The 22,393-nt window shown below is 32.6% G+C and overlaps 1 protein-coding gene across 1 annotated transcript; it reads right to left on the bottom strand.

Annotated features, from left to right (window-relative positions):
* Positions 1 to 620: 620 nt before the first annotated feature.
* LOC129880846 (transcription elongation factor TFIIS-like) lies at positions 621 to 3,143 on the bottom strand. Its single transcript, XM_055955073.1, has 3 exons — positions 3,046 to 3,143; positions 2,759 to 2,936; positions 621 to 1,776 (listed from the first exon to the last, which is right to left on the bottom strand). Exons 2-3 carry the CDS (start codon positions 2,921 to 2,923, stop codon positions 874 to 876), a joined length of 1,068 nt encoding a protein of 355 aa, XP_055811048.1. The 5' UTR covers positions 2,924 to 2,936; positions 3,046 to 3,143; the 3' UTR covers positions 621 to 873.
* Positions 3,144 to 22,393: the final 19,250 nt, after the last annotated feature.

Here is a 22,393-nt window from a genome sequence, read left to right on the forward strand (position 1 = left end):
AAAAACTCAATTTTCTTAATAAATCTATAAATTTCGATAGAATGCATTGGATAAAGTATTATACTCCTCCACTAAAACCGAACCCAAATTGGCGATACTAAATAAGAACAACAAAAATAGTACTTTGAACGAAGAAAGATTAAACAAAATTCTACAATCTATGAAGAAGAAATTAACTCACCAGAATTGAAAAACAGAGATAATTGCAACCGAATAGAAATACCTTGAATTGAAACCCAGCTTCTATTACCAAAGAGAAAGGAGGAATTTCCGGATGTTTTGTTGCGGTGTCTCTTCAATTCTAGGGTAAATGACACATAGCAATTTGGTATAGTTGAAAAGGCTAGAATACCCTCAAATAAACCTAAATTATCTTCAAGCAAACATGTTGATACCAAATGTGTAACCCACTCTTCTATAATAGTAGAAATATCAGCGGATTTGACAATATAATACAATACAATACAATTTCATTTTTCTTTTCCACTTGTGTCTGGAGCCGTATTGGAGTTCCGACTAAATTCGGATACCTTTGGTCAAGGATGGAGCAGTCCCACCACTGAACCTAGCTTTCCAGGAAATTTAAGTGATAATAATGTACCAAAAGAAAACAACAATAGTTGCTCAGAACTGCATCTAATAATTTTATTGTTTCTTTCAAATACATTGCATTTTCTGTAGAGCAAATTTCTATCCTAGGAATGAGAAAAACACAATGTCATAACATCTTGTAACAATAAAATAGCTCGGCGATCATTCGCATGCATATTGAGATCGCCTTCAAGAAGAAAAATGAAAAAATGTACTAGGAACTACATCATGTCTAAGAGAAGGTACCTATGAAGCTCACTAAATGGACACACTGACTTAAATTTAACAGAACTTCCAGCGATTCTGGCAGTTCACACATGTCACATATGTGGTCATAGGTTCATCCGCACTCCGTGTTTGCATCTGATAGTAGGTGCATTGACTCTTCCTACACCTACCACACTTGAACTTATCAGTACTAGCCTGCACAGGAGCTCCACGTTCACTATTGAATAACGCTTTTTCTTTGATTTTCTCATTCTGCTTTTGCCTTTCTTCGCTTGCCATTTCTTCTGGCGTCAGTTCAGTAATAGTTCGAGGAGGGAACTTCCCTAAAAGGACTTTTCTACGGAAGTCTTGATTGTTTTGATCCTTAATGTTGAACATTATAGACCTGTACTTGAACTTTTGGGCACCATTAGACCTACCCCACTTCTCAAACATTGCAGTCTCTACCTGAACAGCAACTCTATATGGATCACATGCATTTACCTCATTCCTCAAATCCTCGTCCACTTCACCTGAGACTTTGCATAAAGCCTCTGCAAGGAGTTCCCGAACTTTGTCCCTCGCAGAATCCTTGCAATAAATTAGAGCACCCAACTTTGGCGGAGCAGCACTTGCCACATTAGAGCTACTCGTTTCAGTCTTCACAAGATTAACACGTTCAGCCCTTTTCTCAGCAGAGGAACTTTCTGTCTTTAACACATTCATTGTTTCAACTTTAACATCATCAACCCTAGACACCTTTTCAACCTTCACTGACTCTACTCTCTGAGATTTAGTGGCTCCATTAGCAGTAGCACCAGCACATTCATCTTTTACAGACTCCCCATTCACTCCATTGTTCTTATTTTTCAGAGTTTCTCTTACAATTATATTCTTCCAGTTCTGAACCACATCAGATGCCAAAGTCTGGATCTTCTCCCTTGGATGTTTTGTCAATTGTCGAAGACGCTTTCCCACCTGAAACATGTTTCCTTGTGTCAAATAGAGAAAAGGGATCATATGCTTCTCACTAGCATCAAGTGACAATAAGCCTGGACCAAAAACATATAATTGTGTAAAAATCATGTAACGTTAATCAACAGATGTCCAGAAAACCTTCTGAGGAAGCTCTCTTTCTATGGAGGAGCATGACATATATCCCAACTTGAACCCCCTCCCAAACAAAAAACAAACTAGAAAGGAGAAAAGATGACACAAACTACAAAGCATAATTGGAAAGTGATGCAGAAAACATATCTGAAAAAGATCTCTCCCTGTATGGTCGTCGAGAGGATTATCTTTATCAAATTTGTTCCGCTCCTATTTAATTCAAGCGGTTGAAAAATTTCTTAAAAATTTACTTTTTCAGTTTTCAAACTTGATTTTTTTTTCTGAAAGAAAAAGAGAACTTTTCCTACAAAAGTTAAAAAAAATTAGCTTCTTTGAGAAACAAGCAATTTTCCAACCAAACGCCACACAACTCATCTCTTCAGACTTTAACAATGTGTATGTTACCAACTTGAGCGCACATCAATTAATCTATCTCTGCTACCTCACTCTCCCACCAGCAAAGGTTCTGGTAACTCTATTCACCGATTTGGCAGCACCTCAATTAAATCTATCTCTGCTACCTCCCGACTCAAATCAGCAGAGTTTCTGGTAACTCTAATTCACTTAGACCTAGATAAATGGAAGAAACCACCTAGCGTTTTTGCTTCCGCTAGGATTTCAACCCTAATCTCCCATAAACCCTTGCAACTTAATCGTCACACGACATCTTTATTAGGCATTTATCAGTTCAATTTTTTTCGAAGTTCGAAACTTTATAACTGCAACCCTTCTAATCCAGAATCGTTGAATATATACACGATACGCAGAACCTTGTGTATCCGAAATTACGTATCACATTCTAGCTCAAAAATTCAAAAAAAACAAACGTTAAGGAAGAATGTATCATTACCTGTGAAGATACGAGGACTTGATAATTGACAGGAAACTTCTTAAGCTGTTTCAATACATCAAGACACCTACTCTCCTCCGGCGACGAATCCGAGTCACCGGCGACAGCAGCTGCATCAGCGGCTCGCTTCACCGTCTCGAACAGCTCAATCAGCTCCTTCTCCATACTTATATCTCCACTATACAATCAACCGAAAATTCAACAACAAAAAAAAATTAGTAAAATTCCAGAGACATATACACAGAAATTGCAAAAAAATGAAATAACCAATTGATAATTTCACGTACAATTCGTTAAATTTGAAGACGGAATTGAACCCCCCCGCCGCGAAATTTGACAGCCGAGTGAAGCCCTAGCTTTGATTACAGTATTTCTTAATTTATTTTTTTGAAGAGGGGAGGATATAAAACAGATTGTTGGCGGCACGTATGAGTGATCGACGGCTGTAAAGGGAGATTGATGTATGATCTGATGATGGAGGATTGACGGGCGTGGTTTTCAATTTGGGAAAAAATGGGAATAGGTTGACGTGAGAGATTTTGGTCGAAAATATCCTTAAAATATATTTTTTACCACAAGATGTCTTGCAAGTAAATAAAAGTTAATAATTTATATCCTTGTGTTAAATATTATCAAAAAACTAAGAGATATTACAAAAATATGTACATTTCATGTGATTATCATAAAAAAAATTATATATCATTTCATTACCTGCTATAAAAAGTTCTTAAAGAAAAAAGAATATTAAAAATCTTGGACACTAAACAAAAAATATTAGAAAGGTGTGAGGATACATGATTTTATCTTCTTCTCATTTACCAATGGAAAGAAATCGGAGCTTAATTATCTTCACCATTTTCAAAGTCAAATTATAGTTAGATCAATAATTTTTTGAGGCAATCTCATATTGAGGTGATCAAAATTCAGATTATGCCTCGTATTCAAGTTTCATTCTTCATTATTAGAAGTGAAAGTCTCCAACAAACACCGTTTCTAGCAAGTTCAATTGAGAAGAAACATATTTCAACTAACATGCTTTTTAATATTAAATAAGAAGAAAAATAAATGAAAAAAAAACTGTTAATTAAAAGATTTTGCATAATGCTAAACTCAATTGCCGAAAAAGTTCACAATAATATTTTTGGCGTATCTCAAAATAATAAATACGAAGGGGTGACTTAATTTTTGTGGGACTGGTTAGTTTCATGACAAATTCTAGTAGAAGAATGAAAGTTGGTAACTTTTAAATAGTTGGAGGATGTTTTCTGCTAAAAATAATATTTTAAGGATTTAATCTAAGTGTGGAGTATATTTTAAGGATTATTTTGGCCAAAAACTCGTCTACAAGGATAAGAGGGAGTTGCTCGAATGTTAAGAACTCTCACTTTCAACTCAAAAGGACTCGAAGTTATTAGGGAGGGATAAAATAAATAAAATAATGAGGAAAGTATTATGATTTCTGAACGAATTTGGAGAAACAATAGGCACTTGATATTGAAAAGGTTTCGACTTCTAAGTGATGAGAGTTCTTTCAGTTCTTTCATGTTGTCTCGATTAATCTGCATCTTGATCATTTTATTGAATAATTAGATTCCGATTAGTGAGAGCTCTTTCACTTTCTTTGTGTCATCCCAATTGATCTGTATCTCGACCATTTTATTGAATAACTAGATTCTGACTAACGATAGCTCTTTCAGTTCTTTCATGTGTGACTAGTATTTTATTGAATAACTCGTCTTCCAACCAACCAGAGCTCTTTCAGTTCCTCTGTGCCGTCCCTATTGATTTGCATATGAACAATTCTATTGAATAACTAGATTTCGATCAATGAGAGCTTTTTCAGTTCCTTTCTATTGTCCCGAATGATCTCCTTCTCGACTATTCTATTGAATAACTCGTCTACTTAGGTCATTATATATAAGTACAATGAGATAATTTGATTTAATGACCATGTACATTTCTATATTTTGATAATTCTAATTAATTTTTCAACGCGTATGTTGCACGTGTGTGTTGAATTTTTTAGAAAATTTTGAATATTGAAAATTCAAATCTATAGTTTACATATAAGCATAAAGAAGTCAAAGTCAGTCAATGACTTTTCAATACCAATTGTATTCACAATCTACTAGATGAATTCTTCCATCATTCTTAAGTTTTTGATACTTGAATTAATGGGGTATTTTTTATTTTTAAGCGACTAAATTTATTTATCACATTTTCAATATAATTAGATTGACTAATATAAGTTTACATGAACAATTTATTTAGCACTTTCAATTTTGATATTTAGTAGGATATCAATTTTTATAAAATTAATTTTTTTTCAAATGTAATAAATAGAGACCTTTTTCTTTCGATCTTTATTTTTTTTCAAATGTGGTAAATAGAAACCTTTTTCTTTCAATTATTCCTTTCATTTTTCTCTTTTTTAAGCCTACAAAATGATCAATATGGACTAAAGCTTATTTTATGTTATAAAATAAACTTACATAGCAAATTAATTAGAAAGAGAGACAGAAAAAGAAAGAGAGAGTTGAGAGAATTCTGTGTCAGAAGAAAGAAGTAGAAGAGTTGTGTATTATTTCTTCTTCAGTCTGTCTACATTCTCCAATCTCCAAGGCTATTTATAGTCAAGGAGATAAAGAAGATAAGTAATAGATAAATAGCAATATGTCATTTAGTGGGTCCCACTAATGAAAGTGGAACATCCACTGCATTTTGTTCTATCATAACACTCCCTCTTTGATATCCACGTGTAATGTGCCTTATTAAAAACTCTATAAGAAACAATATACATAGTTATCCTGAACACCCATAGATGTTGTTCCTCGTTAAAACCTTACTAGAAAAAAATCAGCGGGAAAAAGCCTAATAAAGGAAAAAGAATACACACATCTGATAATATGCATGAATGTCGCCTCATTAAAAACCTTACCAGGAAAATTCAATGGAACAAAACCTTATTTAAGGGAAAAAATGTACAACGCGTATGTTACTCCCCCTGATGAAAAAACTTCATTTGATATTTTGGAGACAATGCATTCCAATCTTATACCTTAGCTTCTCAAAAGTTAATGCTGGTATGCCTTTGTGAATAAATCTGCAAGATTATCACTTGAACGAACTTGTTGTACATCAATATCACCATTCTTCTAGAGATCATGTGTGAAGAATAATTTTGGTGAAATATGTTTCGTTCTGTCTTTTTTTTTGAAGTTACCTTTCAATTGAGCTATGCACGCGGCATTGTCTTCGAATATAACTGAGGGTACTTTGACATCATTTTTCAGGCCGCATCTTTCTACTATATCATCGATCTCAACCACACACATTCTCTACTTGCTTCACAAATTGTTATTATTTCACGTGATTTGAAAAAGTAGCAACAATAGACTGCTTTGTAGATCGTCATGATATAGCAGTTCCTCCGTATGTAAATAAATAGCCTATTTGAGATCGAGCTTTATATGGTTTTGATAAATAATATGCATCTGCATAACTAATAAGGTATGAACAACCTTTATCAGTATAAAACAAACCCATATCAATGGTATTCTTTAGGTATCGCAAAATATGCTTGATACCGTTTCAATGTCTTCGCGTTGAGGATCAACTATACCTTGCCAGTAAATTAACAGAAAATATTATATCAAGCCTGATTGCATTACCAAAATATATAAGTGCACCAATAACACTGAGATATGGTACTTCAAGACCACGAAGATGTTTATTTTATTCTGGAGGTCGAAATGGATCTTTGTCCATTTCAAGTGATAGAACAACCATTGCAGTACTTAATGGATGTGCTTTGTCCATGTAAAATTATTTTAAGATTTTCTTAGTATAGGCAAATTGGTGGACAAAGACCCCGTCTGTTAAATATTCAGTATGCACACCCAAACAAAATTTTGTCTTTCCAAGATCTTTCATCTCAAATTCTTTCTTTACATATTCAATCGTCTTTTGAACCTCTTCAGGGGTTCCAATGAGATTTATGTCATCAATATAAATGGCGAGTATAACAAACTTTGATTTTGTTTTCTTAAAAAAACACATGGACAAATGACATCATTTATATAACCTTCATTTATTAAGTACTCACTAAGACGATTATACCACATACGCCCTGATTATTTTAGACCATATAATGATCTTTGCAATTTGATTGAGTATATTTCTCGAGACTTAGTACATGCTTCAGACAATTTTAATCCTTCTAGGATTTTTATGTAAATTTCATTATCAAGTGAACCAGAAAGGTAAGCTGTAACTACATTCATTAGATTTATTTCAATATTTTTATGTACAATTAAACTAATGAGATATCGAAAAGTCATTCAATCCATAATAGGTGAATATGTTTCTTCATAGTTGACCCCAAGTCTTTGAGAGAATCCTTGTGCAACAAGGCGTGCCTTGTATCTTACAATTTCATTTCTCTCATTATTTTCTAACAAAAACTCATTTATAGCCAACTGATTTTACACCTTCAGGATTTGGACTACAAATCCAAAAACCTCACGTTTACCAAGTAAGTCTAATTCTGATTGAATTGTCTTTTGCCATTCTACCCAATCACATCTACGTCAGTATTCTTCGACGGATTTAGGCTCAAGACTTTCACTATCTTACATGAGGTTAATTACAACATTATATGCAAAAATATTATCAATCGTGATTTTTGATCAATCTAAATTTATCTCATCACCGGTAGAACTTATTGAAAGTTTTTCATTCACTTGAGTGTCGGGTTCACTGATTTCTTCAAGAATATTAAGATTGCTCAATTCTTGACCTTCTTAAGGAGGTTCTTTTGTAGTATGATCTTTATTATTTCTCACGCTTCTCTTTATAGAATTTTTATCCTTTGAACCGAATGGTCCACCACGCTTCATGCTGTTTGGGATTTAGAATCTATGATACTAGTAAATAGTCCTTTTGGGACATCAATCCGGATAGGCACATTCACTGCAGGGATATGTGACTTAATTATTTGTTTCAAATTAGTAAATGCATCTTGCATTTAATTTGTTATTTTTTGTAAGTGGATGATCTTCTGGACCTCTTGCTCACATGTGTAGGTACGTGAATCAAAATGAGATAGTGATGAAACTTTCCACATAATTTCTCTTTCGCATTTCTTTTTCTCTCCCCCTAATTGCGGGAAAGTTGTTTCATCAAACCGATAATCTACAAATCGAGCAGTAAATAAGTCTTCTGTCAACAATTCAAGATATCGAATTTTAGAAGGTGACTCAAACCCAACATATATGCTGAGGGCCCATCTTTGTACGTTTTGATGGTGATACAGGCACGTATATCGCACAATCAAAAATTCGAAGATGGGTTATATTTGGTTCATGACCGAATATTAATTGTGATGGAGAGTATTTTTATTATAATTTATCGATTTAAAACGTACAAGTGCTGTTGCATTTAAGATAGTATGACCCTAAATAATAATTGACAATTTTATTTTCATAAGTAGAGGTCTTGCTATCAATTATATGCGCTTAATAAATGACTCTGCAAGACAATTTTGAGTATGAACATGAGCAACAGAATGTTCAATTTTTATCCCAATTGAAAGCAATAATCATCAAAAACTTGGGATGTAAATTCTCCAGCATTATCAAGACTAATAACTTTAATTGGATAATTTGGGAATTGCGCCCTTAATCTTATTATTTGTGCCAATAACTTCTCAAACGTTAGGTTGCAAGATGATAAGAGGCACACATGAGACCATTTTGATGATGCATCTATTAGGACCATAAAATATCTAAACAATCCATTAGGTTGATGAATAGGTCCACATATATCGTCATGTATACGCTCTAAAAATCAGGAGATCGATGTCAATCTTCAAGGTTGATAGTCTGGCAATTAATTTGCCTTGATAACAAGCAACACATGAAAATTCATCATTTGTAAGAATCTTTAGATTCTTTAATGGATGTCCAATTGGATTTTCAAAAATTCGTCTCATCATTATTGATCTAGGATGACCTATTTGACTACAAAAATGTATTTAGATCAGTAAACTTCTGGTTTAAGATAAAATGTGCTTCAGTTGCACTAATTTTTATATAATATAGGTCAGGCGACAAAGTTGATAATTTTTCCAAAATATATTTCTAGCCTGAGACACTCTTAGTTATACCAAGGTATTCAGTATTAATTTAATTTAGTGTCTCAACATGATATCTATTTCTGTTGATATCTTTAAAACTTAACAAGTTTTTTGAGATTTAGAAGACAATAGTGCATCTTCTATAAAAATCTTTGTCCCCTTAGACAGAAATATAGTAGCTCTTACGGAGCTTTCAATAATATTTGAATTACCATAAATTGTAGTAACATTTGCTTTTCTACTAAGCAAATAGAAAAATATTTCTCATCTTTAAAAATGGCACATATCCTCGTGATTGATTATTGATCCAAACAAAATTTGATACATATTCATATTTTTCTTCAAAAAAAAATAAAGTAAACATTATAATTTAATTATGGCTCATTATAGTAATTTTAAATATTATCAAGCTTATCAATATTCATATTTTCTTTTGAGAAATTAAAGAAATCAGCTATATCCTGATGCATAGGTTCAATATTATCTTCAGAGATAAAGTTTGTCTCTAGATTATTTTTTGCTCTCTTCAATGATGTCTGATATAGCTGAACCAGATTTTTTGATGACAAGAAGGTCCGTGACCAGTGCCCCATGCCTCTACATCTATAATACATACTTTCTGAATTTTTCTTTGGTATAACTTCTTGCTTTTCACTATTCTTTTTATATTGCTGATAATTTCTTGGTATCAGACGAGCATCATAATTATAATTTCTTCTTCACCACGACTACGACCATGACTGGGCCATGACCTTTTTCTCGCTGTTTATAGTTTGCTTGATTCATTTCAGGTAGTGTCAAAGAACCAATGGACCAACTATCATGCTTTTTCATTAACAGTTCATCGTGCGTTCAACAATAAGAAGGTGAGAAAGTAATTCAGAATATTTTTTAAAATATTATTTGCGATATTGCTGTTGCAAGAACATATTCACGGATGGAAATATGGAGTATATTTTCTTAAGTTTATCTTGCGTAGTGATTTCTTCTCCGAATAAATTTAACTGTGCTATAATTCTAAACGATGCAGAATTATATTTAGTTATATTTTAAAATCCATTAATCTCAAATTGAGCCAATAATGACGTGTCTGTGGAAGAATGATCAGCTTAAGATGGTCATATCTTTCTTTTAGATTCTTCCATAGTTTAAAGGGATCTTTTAATGTGAGGTACTGCAATTTTAACCCTCGTCAAGATAGTGACAGAGAAATATCATAGCTTTAGCATGGTCTTGACTAGATGTCAAATTATCATCTTTGATGGTGTCTGCCAGAACCAAGCCTTTTTCAGATATATTAAGAGCAACAAATTCAAGTTTAGATATATTTGATATTTTAAGAAAATAAAATTCTTATCCTTTTGTTACTATCTTTAAATAGCTTAAACTGATGGAGGCTCGCGCTGATAACGTGTTATAAAATAAATTAACTTAGCAAATTAATAAGAAGGAGAGACAGTAAAAGAAAGAGAGAGATGAGAGAATTTTGTGTTAGAAGAAAGAAAAGGAAGAGTTCAGACTGTCTACATTCTCTAATCTCCAAAACTATTTATAGCCAAGGAAATCAGAGGATAAGTAATGGAGAAATGACAATATGTCATTTAGTGAGTCCCACCAATAAAAGTGGAACATCCGCTACATTTTGTTCTTTCATAACACTTTATAGTTAGTTTAATATTAATTTTGGTCCATACACTTTATAGAGATGAAATAATGTTATTTAGAAATACAACATACACTCAATAAAAATTCAAGGCAAACCCTCTAAAGGCAGGTCTCAATTAACGGCAGCTAAAAAAGATACATCTGTTTGTTGTACAGACTGCAGCACCAAAAATAGTTGTACATTGCAAAACATAGATGAAAAAGATGAAGAGTATTTAGAACAATCATACTTAGAAGATATAGAAAAGGACTATACCTTAATAAATGTAGAAACAGATTTCTATAATTTTCAAAAAGGAATACATGCTCTAGGAACAATAAAAAAATCCTACGTATTTAGACAATATAATATCAATACTAGATTAAATAAAAATAATTGGTGAAAAACCATTAGTACATTGGGAAAATAATAAGATCATGTGTAAACTAGACATAATTAACCCAAAATACACTATAAAAACAGCAGTTATTGAAGCCAATGACGAAAATACAGAAGAATTTAGTAAACAGATTAAAGAATTATTAAAACTAGAAGTAATAAGACGATCTACATCCAAACATAGATCTGCTGCATTTATGATAAGAAATCAGAGTGAGCAGATAAAAGGAAAAACTAGAATGGTAATAAATTAGAAAAGATTAAATGATAATACAAAAACTGATGCATATAAACAACTATACAAAAATGAATTAATAAATAGAATACAAGGTAAAAAATTATTTAGTAAATTTGATTGTAAATCTGGATACTGGCAGGTAAAAATGCACCCTGAAAGTATAGAATGGACGACATTCACTTGTCATGAAGGACATTTTGAATGACTAGCCATGCATTTTGGGTTAAAAATATTACCACCAATCTTTCAAAGAAAAATGAATAATATATTTGGAGATTATAAATATTTTGTATTAGTTTATGTAGACGATGTTCTAGTATTTAGTAAAAGTATACAAGAACATTTAGGATACTTACAAATGGTCTTTAGGTTATTTGTTAGACATGAAATAATAATTACTAAAAAGAAAATAGAATTGAGTAAAACCCATATTAATTTCTTAAGCGTAACGATAGGCGAAACAAAAATAAAATTACAACTACATATAACTAAAAAAGTACTAGACATGCCAGATAAATTAGATAATACAAATGATTTTAAATTTTTTCTAGAATTAGTAAATTATGTTAGAAATTTTATCCAAAACTTAAAAAAAATAGCAGGACCTTTATATGCTAAAACAGGTAGTAAAGGACATAAATATTTTAATATAGAAGACATTAAATTAATTAAGCAAATAAAAAAAAGGTTAAAAATATACCAGACTTACGAATTCCCCCTGAAATCGATTATTTAATAGTACAAACTGATGGAAGTTAGCTGGGATGAGGAGCTGTTTCAAAAACTAGACCTAATAAATATAGTAGTAAAATAAAGAAAAAAATGTGCCTATCAGAGTGGTAAATATAAAGAAAAAAGAAATATGAGTAGTATAGTTGCAGAATTCTTAACAGTAATATATAGATTAAATAGTTTTAAATTATACATATTAAATAAAGAAGAAATATTAGTAAAGAACAAATTGTGAAACAATAGTTAAATTTTACCAAATAATAAATAGTAAAAAATAAACAGTAAAAGAAGATGGTTGACTTGGTATCAGAGTATCTTAGCTCTGATACCAAAAGGTACCTATATGTTACATTCCATATTTTTGCATTTTGGATTATTCGTAAGCTAACGATTATAAATTCAAGGACTTTTAATTTTGAATTTTAAAAGGACATGATTTGTTGTAGATGCCAAGTTATATGAATAATTTATGTGTAGTAAAATACATCTCAAAAAGACCCTTAAGCCAAATCAAAATAGAAGCCATCAAATATGTTTTTCTTAAAGTCACGTTTCGGGTAAGCTGACTTTGGAGGCCATAACATCTTTATAATTTGGGAATTTGGAAAAACTCTCTAAATGCAAGTTGTAGGTAATTAAAATATCTTTCCAACCATAGGTCGTGGGACGAAATGTGATATCGGAGTAATAAGATTTAGACGTTTTAAGTCTTACACGCCAAACTAAATAGTGAATTCGGCCCAACCCAATTCTAATTTGGGTCAGGCCCAATACCCATGAAATTAATCTAATTTTTATCTCTTCCTTCATACTTTAGACTAAGAAAATATTCAGAAAAATTTCTAGAGAGATAGAGAGGGGAAGTTCTTGAGAGAAAAACCAAATCCGACCAAAATTAAAGCCCCGAATCTCAAAGCTCTTGAAGAGAAAATTGTTGTACGTCGCATTGGCTTCAATTTGAGCTAGATATCATCCAATAAGGAGAAGATTTTATGTGGTGCTGTAAATTTAAGGTAATATTAAAGTCTCCTTTTCATTGTTAACAAGTTTAGTTAGAGTTTTAACGGATTAGAACGGAGAAAATAGTGTTATAAACTAGTTTGGTGATTTGTTGAGATTTATAGGTTAAAGGGTTGTTTTAGATAGATTAAATGGATGGAATTAGCTTAGTGATGATGTATAATAATGGTTGATATTGTTTTGATGTTGTTGATGAGTTGTTGTTCTTGAATTTGGAGGAAAAAGGTGTATGAAGATTGTGAATGTTCAAACCCGTTTTTGGAATTGAGTAGCTGGTAGTAATTCTGGAATATCTCATTGTGTAGACCTTCGATTTTAGATATTAAACATGTTTTGGAAAGCTAATGTTCGTACCTACAACGCTTATGTTTATGTCTTAGTCTATATCTGTTGTTATTATGTCGAAAACTGAGGATGAATCATAAGACAAATTCTGTCCAGATTCTGGATTGAAAAATCCTTCATGTATAGTTGTTCGTATTTTGATGATATCTCTTTGTAGAAAATGATTTTTGAGTTGATTTCTTTTGCATTGGAAACTTAAGACATAGATCTAAATGCTTTGGTAACATGAGTCGGGTGAAAATATTCTAGGCTTATTGTCAATAATAAATCTTATTTTGTGTCAATATTTTGGATTGTTGATGTTGATTGATGATTATATGGATGGTTTGAAAGTGGGAAAAGTGAGCGGTATAGGGGAGGTGCTGTTCAATTTTTTTTAGAAATAACCTACTAACGATAGACTACATTTTATTCTTGTCCATAGCTTAACCATAGTGCTTAACGTTTTAATATAGGTTGAGACAATATTGGACAGCATATACGTTTAAACGCTAAAGGTATGTAAAGTTAACATTTTCTTCTTTTGGCATGATCCATATGAAACGAACGAATGGCGTATGCTTAAATTCCAAAGAAACTCTTATTCGTAGATATACTCGGATGGCTACCGTTCTTGATTTTCAAAATTTATATTGTTATGTCTTGACTCATGTGAATGATTCCAGCCATCCTAGTTGGTATAACTCATGTTGTGGTATAATTCATATTTTAGTATAATCCATAATTGATGTGATTCATAATGACTATTTTCTTGGTTTTCAAATGATGAACTGTTTTGCTTATTCTATTAAGTCTCCGATAATGATTAAATTTCACAAGGTTGCTAATGATACCTTATTCGTGCATATTGTTATGATATTATTCACCGACTCCTATGATAGGCCGGGTATGTTATCATGTATGGATTCCACTACATTATTCACCAAGTCTCTTACTAGAGGGCCGGGTACGTGATATGATAATATGATATTATGATGATATGACGATATGATTATGGCACCGAGTCCCATAATGGGCCGGGTACGGTATTAGTGTACACTACTCTATTCACCGAGTCCCTTGCTAGAGGGCCGGGTATGGTATATATATATACATATGACGATATATTGATATAATTGTGACACCGAGTCCCATAACCGGCCAGGTACGATATATGATGATGATATGCATGTCTTCATTTTATAAGACACATGTACAGTGATTTATTGATTATGATACTTGACTCCTGAATCTTTATTTCAGATGTGATCTCCTTTACGATATTTTATGCTTTATATACTCGGTACATATTTCGTACTGACCCCCTTCTTTGGGGGGCTGCGTTTCGTGCCCGCAGGTATAGATACTCATTTTGGAGAGCCGCCACCTTAGGATTCTACTCAACGGGTTGAAGTGCTCCATTGTCTCGGAGCCTAAACGTTTGGTACTAATCCTTATAATGTATATATTTGTGTATTTAGGGGTACGGCGGGGCCCTGTTCCGTCATATGCTATTGTTAATCCTCTTAGAGGTCTGTAGACACATGAGTGAGTTGTATATAGATATTGTCCGGTGTACTAGTATGGCTTATGTTTTTGGACGTTTACATTTGGAGTGGAAGCCTTGTCGGCTTACATATTCTGTTATCTTATTTTTGACAATTAAGACTCCCCAAGAAATAGCTAATTTTGATATATATATAAGTGACCGTTTGAGACGACGTGCTACCCATATAAATTCTATATCGTGTTTAATTGTCGATTGACAATAGATAATATGTGTGTCTACGAGTGTCCAATTCGGACACTATTCACGGCCCACGGGGCTAGGTTGTGACACTATACCAGTCCAATAAGAACACCAAGTTTAGAAGAAGACTATGGGAACAATAATTATCAAGATACCCAAGACCCATATGAAGACAATGATTCAGACATGAGTTTTGACTCTATTGCATTACATAATCTTGATACTTATATTAAGAATATATCAAAAAAGATGATGACAGAGATGATACAGCTAATCTAGACGGAAAAACATAAAAATGAGTAGACTACCAATAATGAATGTACATAGTGTGTCATGTGGATATGCCCACAATTATTTTGTAAGTGCTGTCACTTTATCACTATCCTCCAAAAAAGAGAAAAATTATTGACGAGCATGCGTCTGTCCGTATCAATAGTTAGTCAAAAAAAAAAACTAATAATGCATGTGACGATGGGGCCCACTTAGCACCTGACACGCATTATTAAGAAATTTTATCAAGATGTCAGTCATTTCTAATAAGGCCGCGTCGAAGTATTTCAAATATTTCGTTTGCTATCTCTACCTCTATATAAGAGATAGGTGTGTGAGTTACAAAGAAAAGATGCTTAGAGAGAGATGCTCCGAATCTAGTGAGAGAAAATCCAAAAGCCTCCAACATTTTCCCCTTCCCTTCATGTACAAAGATTCTACCGTTTCTTAAACTCTGGTTGTACAAAAGTTTGAAATAATAATAAGTGTTGTGGCTTTGGTTGTGTGAAGTTTTTCTGTTCAAAGTTCATCGGGGTTCCCGAAAGGAAAACCTCTCTCAATTAAGTCATGTAAGTCTCATACAGTTTTATATCCTATTCCTACAAAAATATGTCTTTAATTTTTCTTTTAACTATGTTACTTATGCATGCATAAACTGTATAGTTCTACAAATTTTTTCCTTAGTATATGGTTAGCTTATTAATTATTTAACAACACTTATGGATTAATCTGTAAATTCGTAGGATTAATGGCTTTCAGTTTGCGGCCAGATTTATGTTCAGGGTGTGGTTAAAGACGAAAATGTTAAAAACATAGATTAAGAAGAAGAGATGAACAGGGAAAAATAAAAAAAATCAAAGATATATTGGCTGGAAATCAGAACTGTCAACCGAAAAAGTCCTTTGGGAGACTCACAGATCTGGTGTAACAACGCCCCGTACCTAAAATTATAAAAATTGGGAAAATAGGAAAAAACTTTGAGACAAACATGATGAAATAAAGTGATAAAAGGGAGTACTGAGTAGGATTTACAATGTATTGGCTAAAAATACATATTGAAACATCTCTATCTAAATCATCTTAACTTGGCATCAGAGCAAGAAGTTTCTATAGACCTTTAAATGCGAGAAACATGATGAAACAAAGTGAGAAGAGAGAGTACTAAGTAAGATTTACTGAGTACTGAGAAGTTATATCTAATTGGAGAAAGTACTGAGTACTGAGAAGTTATATCTAATTAGAGGGAATACTGAGAAGTTAGTGTTAGATAGTGTGTGGAATGGATATCCACTAAGACATTATTTAATACACATGGAGCCCACTGAAAGTGGGCAACCCACCAATTTTCTTTCTTTTTCTAGGCTATTTATAGCCTTATTTTGGCATGGCAAAATGTGACGAATAACATTGATACTAATACTGCAAATTTCCTCTATTTCTTTCTTCTGTTATCTTTTATTTTCTTACTTTCTTTAGCTAATTCATTGTTAAGGTTGTATATTTTCAATAGTTAGCTTTTAGTGCTTAATTATCACAAGATGGAACTAATTTAAGCTGCTGCCTACTTTAAAAATACAGGCAACGATAATTTTAGAAATCATTTCTAAACTGAAACATTTTAAATCATATTAACAGCTTAAACTGCTCTTATTAGGTGTGTAGCTTCAACAACGATGACATATTCGGTATAATCCCACAGATAGAGTCAGGAGAGGATAGGTGGGTAACTTCGTAATAGATTAAACATTGCTTGCTGGAAGAGTAAACAATATCAAGCATCACTGTTAACACTGAAATGAAAAGACGTATGATCTATGAAGAGAGACCATCAACAAAGAGAAATTGATTGAACCAAAAGTTAACTCTTAACTTTCATGATTTATATTTTAAAATAACATAAGAACGACGAAATAAAAAAATACATTATTTAACTTAACCCTGCTTAACCATTTTCTTCAACATTTTTGTTCACTTCTCTTCTTCTGGCTTCTCAATAAATGTCTTCCTCAACCAGTCCCACGGCTGCTTAGATATGAAAATAACATAACACGGTCAGAGATGTCGTTATTAGATTCATATACCACCATAAAATCAAGTTTATATATCCAACACAACAGTACAGGGAAGGGAGAAGCAGGGCTCGGAGATGAGCCGAGCCGAGCCGAGCAAGTACGTGAGGATATGGCAGGTAAGCACAAGGTTCTCGAAATAGAACTGAGTTTGCACAACCTAAAGGAAGTCAAGAAGTCAATAGAAGTAAAAAAGAACACCAAATACCTATTTAAAGCTTTATTTAATCTATAACTAGAGCTTATACATGAGAATATCCTATTAAAGGAAATCAAACATTCAAATGAAAAATTGCTTCAACAGATGCCCCATAGATTCATCAAAAGTTTAGGAAGCCTCCAATCTAATATCTTATAACAGCCACATAAATCAGTCACAGCTAATAGCAATATATTGCACATAAGCTGAACATGCAACTTTAATGTTATACCTAAGTTGATAACATGGTCATAGTTAAAAATATGAAACCAATGTCATCACCGAAGGCAAAATTCAGAAGGAAAATAGATTTACAGGAAAATAAATGGCCAACAAACCTGCAAAACAAAACGAAGTGACTGAAGCAATGTTGAACAAGAATGGCGATCATTATCATATTAGCAATTTGCAATAGCGTATATCTAATTGTAATAGTTTGCAATCCTTAATGCTAATCAAATTTCCAACTCAAGCTGATAGTGATCCAACAATTATTCATAATTACTATGAAGATCACCAATCATGACAACTAAAAAGAGGTAGATAAGATGTTTGACATGATATGCTCCTCTTCCATAATCATAACCAGTGGTGGAGACAGAATTTTTATTTAGGGGATTCAAAATAGGAAGAAGCAAACACACAAAGAAGTCAAAGGGAGTTCAACATTTACTATATATACATTAAAAAAAAATTAACCATGTATAAACAGTGAAAATTTCTGCCGACGGAGGTTCGGATGAATCGTCTGGGTCCTTGCTAGCTCCTCCGTTGATCATAACATTAGGTCTGGGTGTCGAAGTAAGCTTAAGGCTCTCAACTCACCAAGCTTTTGAGTTGAAGTCATAAGTTTCGTTAAATCTTTAGAAGACCATTCAAGGGTCTAAGTTTATGATAACTGAATAAGAGCCTAGTATCTATAATTCAAAATTATAGTTTCAGAAAAATATGTTTTGCATATCAGAGTATATAAAAATAAATAATTTTAAAAAAGAAATGAATCAATAGATTAAATAGTGAATTAGTTTTCAAATTACTTGGTAATTTCTTTCCGTTTGTCCAAGTCTAGGTGGTGAGAGATACCAGGTATCCACAAACTGGCCTAGACAAAACAATTATAGAAAAAACTAGTGAATTAGTCCCCAGGGATTTGATCTAATGGTAAGAGCATAGGCGTGATTGGTAGGTTAGTGCACGTCACAGGTCTGAATGGTGGCGCAAACAAAGTCTAGTATTTAAGTAAAGAAGGATAGAGAGGCAAGCTCATTATACACCGAGTTTTGTACCATGCACCACTGACCTTCGGGGATTTCTCGGTTAAAAGAAAAATAGATTAAATAGCGAAATATGCCCAATGCACTTGTTCTGATCTAACAGTTATATTTAATGCATATATTCCTCTATCATTAAGACCATATCCGTCTAGTTCTATAAACAAAAATGCCTCCCCCTGTAACAAAATGCTTCACGATGAGCGAATCAAGGAGAATAACAACTGAGAAATAAAGGAACTAAATGAAAGATGTATAATTCTGAAGAGAAAGCAGGACTACAGCTATATATTACTCACAGTCTCCCTCTCCCTCCCCTTCCCTCAACTAGCTGCAATGATATGTTGACACAGCCAGACAACTTCTCTTGGAATGTGTTACTGAAGTTTGTCCTATTCAGTATCAAGAATTCCAAACAAATCGTGAAAGCTAGCAAAAATATCACATGGCAAAACCATTGCGATAATATGACAAAAGGCCTTAAATTTAACTAGTGAACTTATGTTCGGATAGAGCTTTAAATACACTCGAAACTCAGTTCAACTAAAATAAACAGTTCAAAACAAAATCATGATGAAATCATGTTGTGAACCAAGATAACTCTGTAAGGGTATATGGGCTAGACGTGCTAAATAAGACTGATCCAGTTGATATAATTGAGCCAAGTAAAATGTTGGAGAGTTTTATTTGGGATTCAGGCCCAATTAGCTATTGTTAAAAAGGTCTAGGGATAAGAAAGAACGGTTATGCAAATTATGTGGAAGCTTTAGCTATTAGTTACCTCTCATCTCTAGTCTCAGTTCTAGTATCACATCCCCTTCTAGTTCCCTTCTTCTATGCTAATCTCTCCGCTGTTGCTGTTGCTATTGCCATGTTGTTCGGATTCTAAGTTGTAAATTGAGTTCAGTGATTATAAATACATTCTGTGTTTGTGTTGAAAATTGGTTTGTTACATAGCATCACCCTAGGACATGGGCGAATGTAGTATCTAGGCAACAAATAATCCAGCTTGAACCATGTATATAATTGAACTATTACTAAGTTCATAAACATTGCAACAAAATACTAGTAGATGCATACCCTTCGGGGTGGCCCGGTGGTTTGGGCTTGAGACTTTCATGTTAGAGGTCTCAAGTTCAAAATCCTTGCCAGCGAAAGCAAGGGTTTGACTGGATTGAACTCATCGCACCGGGCTTGCCTAGTGAAGACTAACTCTCTTGTATCTGTGGTTTGCGAGCTATTGCATAGATACGAGGGTTTAAGATGTGGGCACCCAAATGCAGCGGTTGCGGATTTTCCTTGTCATAAAAAGAAAATACTAGTAGATGCAGTGGTACTCTGCACCCACTGAGTTCAAATCATTGACTCGTTCTGGCTAAGGATCTACGGAGAACTCAGCTATTCATTACTTGATCAACAATTTGACTCTCCATTTTCAAAAACTCTTCGAAATGATATCAAATTAGACAAAGAAACAAAGAAAATACAGAATCGAAATTGAAATCCAAATGAATAGGCCGGATTCCATCGAAAAGAAGAAAGTGACCTGGACAATCCAGAGGGCGGTGGTAGTGGCGGCAACACCCCATGTAGCGGCGGCCTGGATATCGGTGGATTGTGGTCGCAATTTGGGCCGGATGAACTTAAAGAGTCCGTTTCCGGCTGCAGCTGGACTGGTCATCTTCGGCGTTGTTTCTCCGAGCAAAGTGAATCCCTAATAAAAATGGAACTGAAAATGGTGCAAATTTTGATTTTAATTTGATTTTCAATAATCACTTCTCATTGAGTTTTTTATAATTATAATTAATATACAAATTCAGTTATCTTTAAAAATATTGAATATGGATGTGACACAATTGTTAACATCCTAAACATGAAAAATTTGGTCAAGTAAATTTTGATAAATAAATTTTCAATCTGAGTTTGATGTCATGTTGCAACTTGTTAATATTAAATTAAATCTAGATGATTAAGATGGATTATTATTCAACATATGAATATTTAAAATATCATTTATAATTCGAATTACAAAAGTAATTTAATTTTTAAAATATAATAAAATAAAATTATTGTTTTGATATTAAAATTTATTTGTGTCCGTCCGTGATGGTAAAAATAATTTGTACTAATGGTAATAGTAGTTGATATTAATGTCTGATAAGGATGTTAATGATAATTGTGATTGTGAAGATAGAATAATGATAGTTGATGGTAATTGTGAAGATAGGATAATGATAGTTGATGGTAATTGTGAAATTGATCGGTGTTGATAGTTGATAGTGATGATTAGTGAGCGAGTGGTGATTGTCGATATAATTATATTAATAGTTGATATTAATATCAAATAAAAGTGGTGGTGATAATTGTGTTGGCGAAGGTAGTTAGTAATATAGTGACTAATGTAATGATGACAATTAATATTAATAGTGAAATTGATTTAGTTGATAGTATTGATTTAATGACCAGTGAGTGTGTGATGGTTAATAAAATGCTAATAATAATAGCTAGTAGTGTTAATGGTGATAATTGAAGAGTGTGAGATAATTGACGATGTATTGATGGTAGTTCACAATAGTGCTAGTTGTGTGACATCATTGAGCGTGGTTGATAATAACAATATTTTTAGTAATTACGATCAAAATTCTCTATAATCGACATCATTATATAACAACTAAATTTATAATATTTTGTAAAATAACTTTTTACCTATAACAAACATGCATTAGCAAAGTTTCTGCATTTTTTTTTTCAAAACAATTTTTAAATTTCGAGATGTTACAAGGTTTAACTTGAGGCCTTAGAATGTCGAGCTACAAATCTGTTTATAGAAAGATAGAGGATTTCAGAATTGATTTAATGTAATTAAAGTTGTTTGACCTCTATAATTTTCTCAATTTTTCATATTAAAAAATGCCAAATATAATTAATTATATTTATTTAAGAACCAAATCTGATAGAGCTTTAAAAGACATCTTCTATTCACAAGATCTTAGAGAGGAATATCATGTCAATTACAAAAAAATCAATAACAAAAGAAACATTCACTACCGCTGTCTCCCAATTTTGTAAAAAAAATAAAAGATACTAAATACCCTTTCAAAATCCCCCACTCAATCTACGAGTTTTAGCCGTCCCGATTTACCGTAGTATTATTTTAAACATATTACCCACTAGGTATTTGCACCAATAAATCAGAAATTCAATTTTTTTTTTTTAATAACTACGATCAAAATTCTTTATAAAGGACATCTCCATATAATAACACTTCACTAAAATAACATCCTTATATAATAGTAACTAAATTTACATTATATTTTATTTTATAAAATAATTTCTACTTATAACAACCATAGCTATATCTATAATAATATGTTGAAATTTATGTTGGATTTTAGTGTTAAAAGTGAATAAAAAATAAAGGGAAAGTGAAAAAAGTTACTTCACAATTTGGAGGAGGTATTTCTTCACGTTGATGGGAGAGAATAACTTTCAAATATTTAAATATAGAAGCACTTCTAAATGTTGTTAAAGTCTTAAGAAAACAAGCGTTGCATCGTTATTGCTCACATAATTTTTGTTTTG

This window comes from Solanum dulcamara, chromosome 2 (genome assembly GCF_947179165.1).
Source record: "Solanum dulcamara chromosome 2, daSolDulc1.2, whole genome shotgun sequence".
Classification (NCBI taxonomy): Eukaryota; Viridiplantae; Streptophyta; class Magnoliopsida; order Solanales; family Solanaceae; genus Solanum; species Solanum dulcamara.

Coding starts and splice junctions, on each gene's coding strand:
- LOC129880846 (XM_055955073.1), bottom strand. CDS start 2,923: ATGGAGAAGGAGCTGATTGAGCTGTTCGAGACGGTGAAGCGAGCCGCT. Junction 1,777..2,758: donor AAGTCCTCGTATCTTCACAG/GTAATGATACAT, acceptor AACATGTTTCAG/GTGGGAAAGCGTCTTCGACA.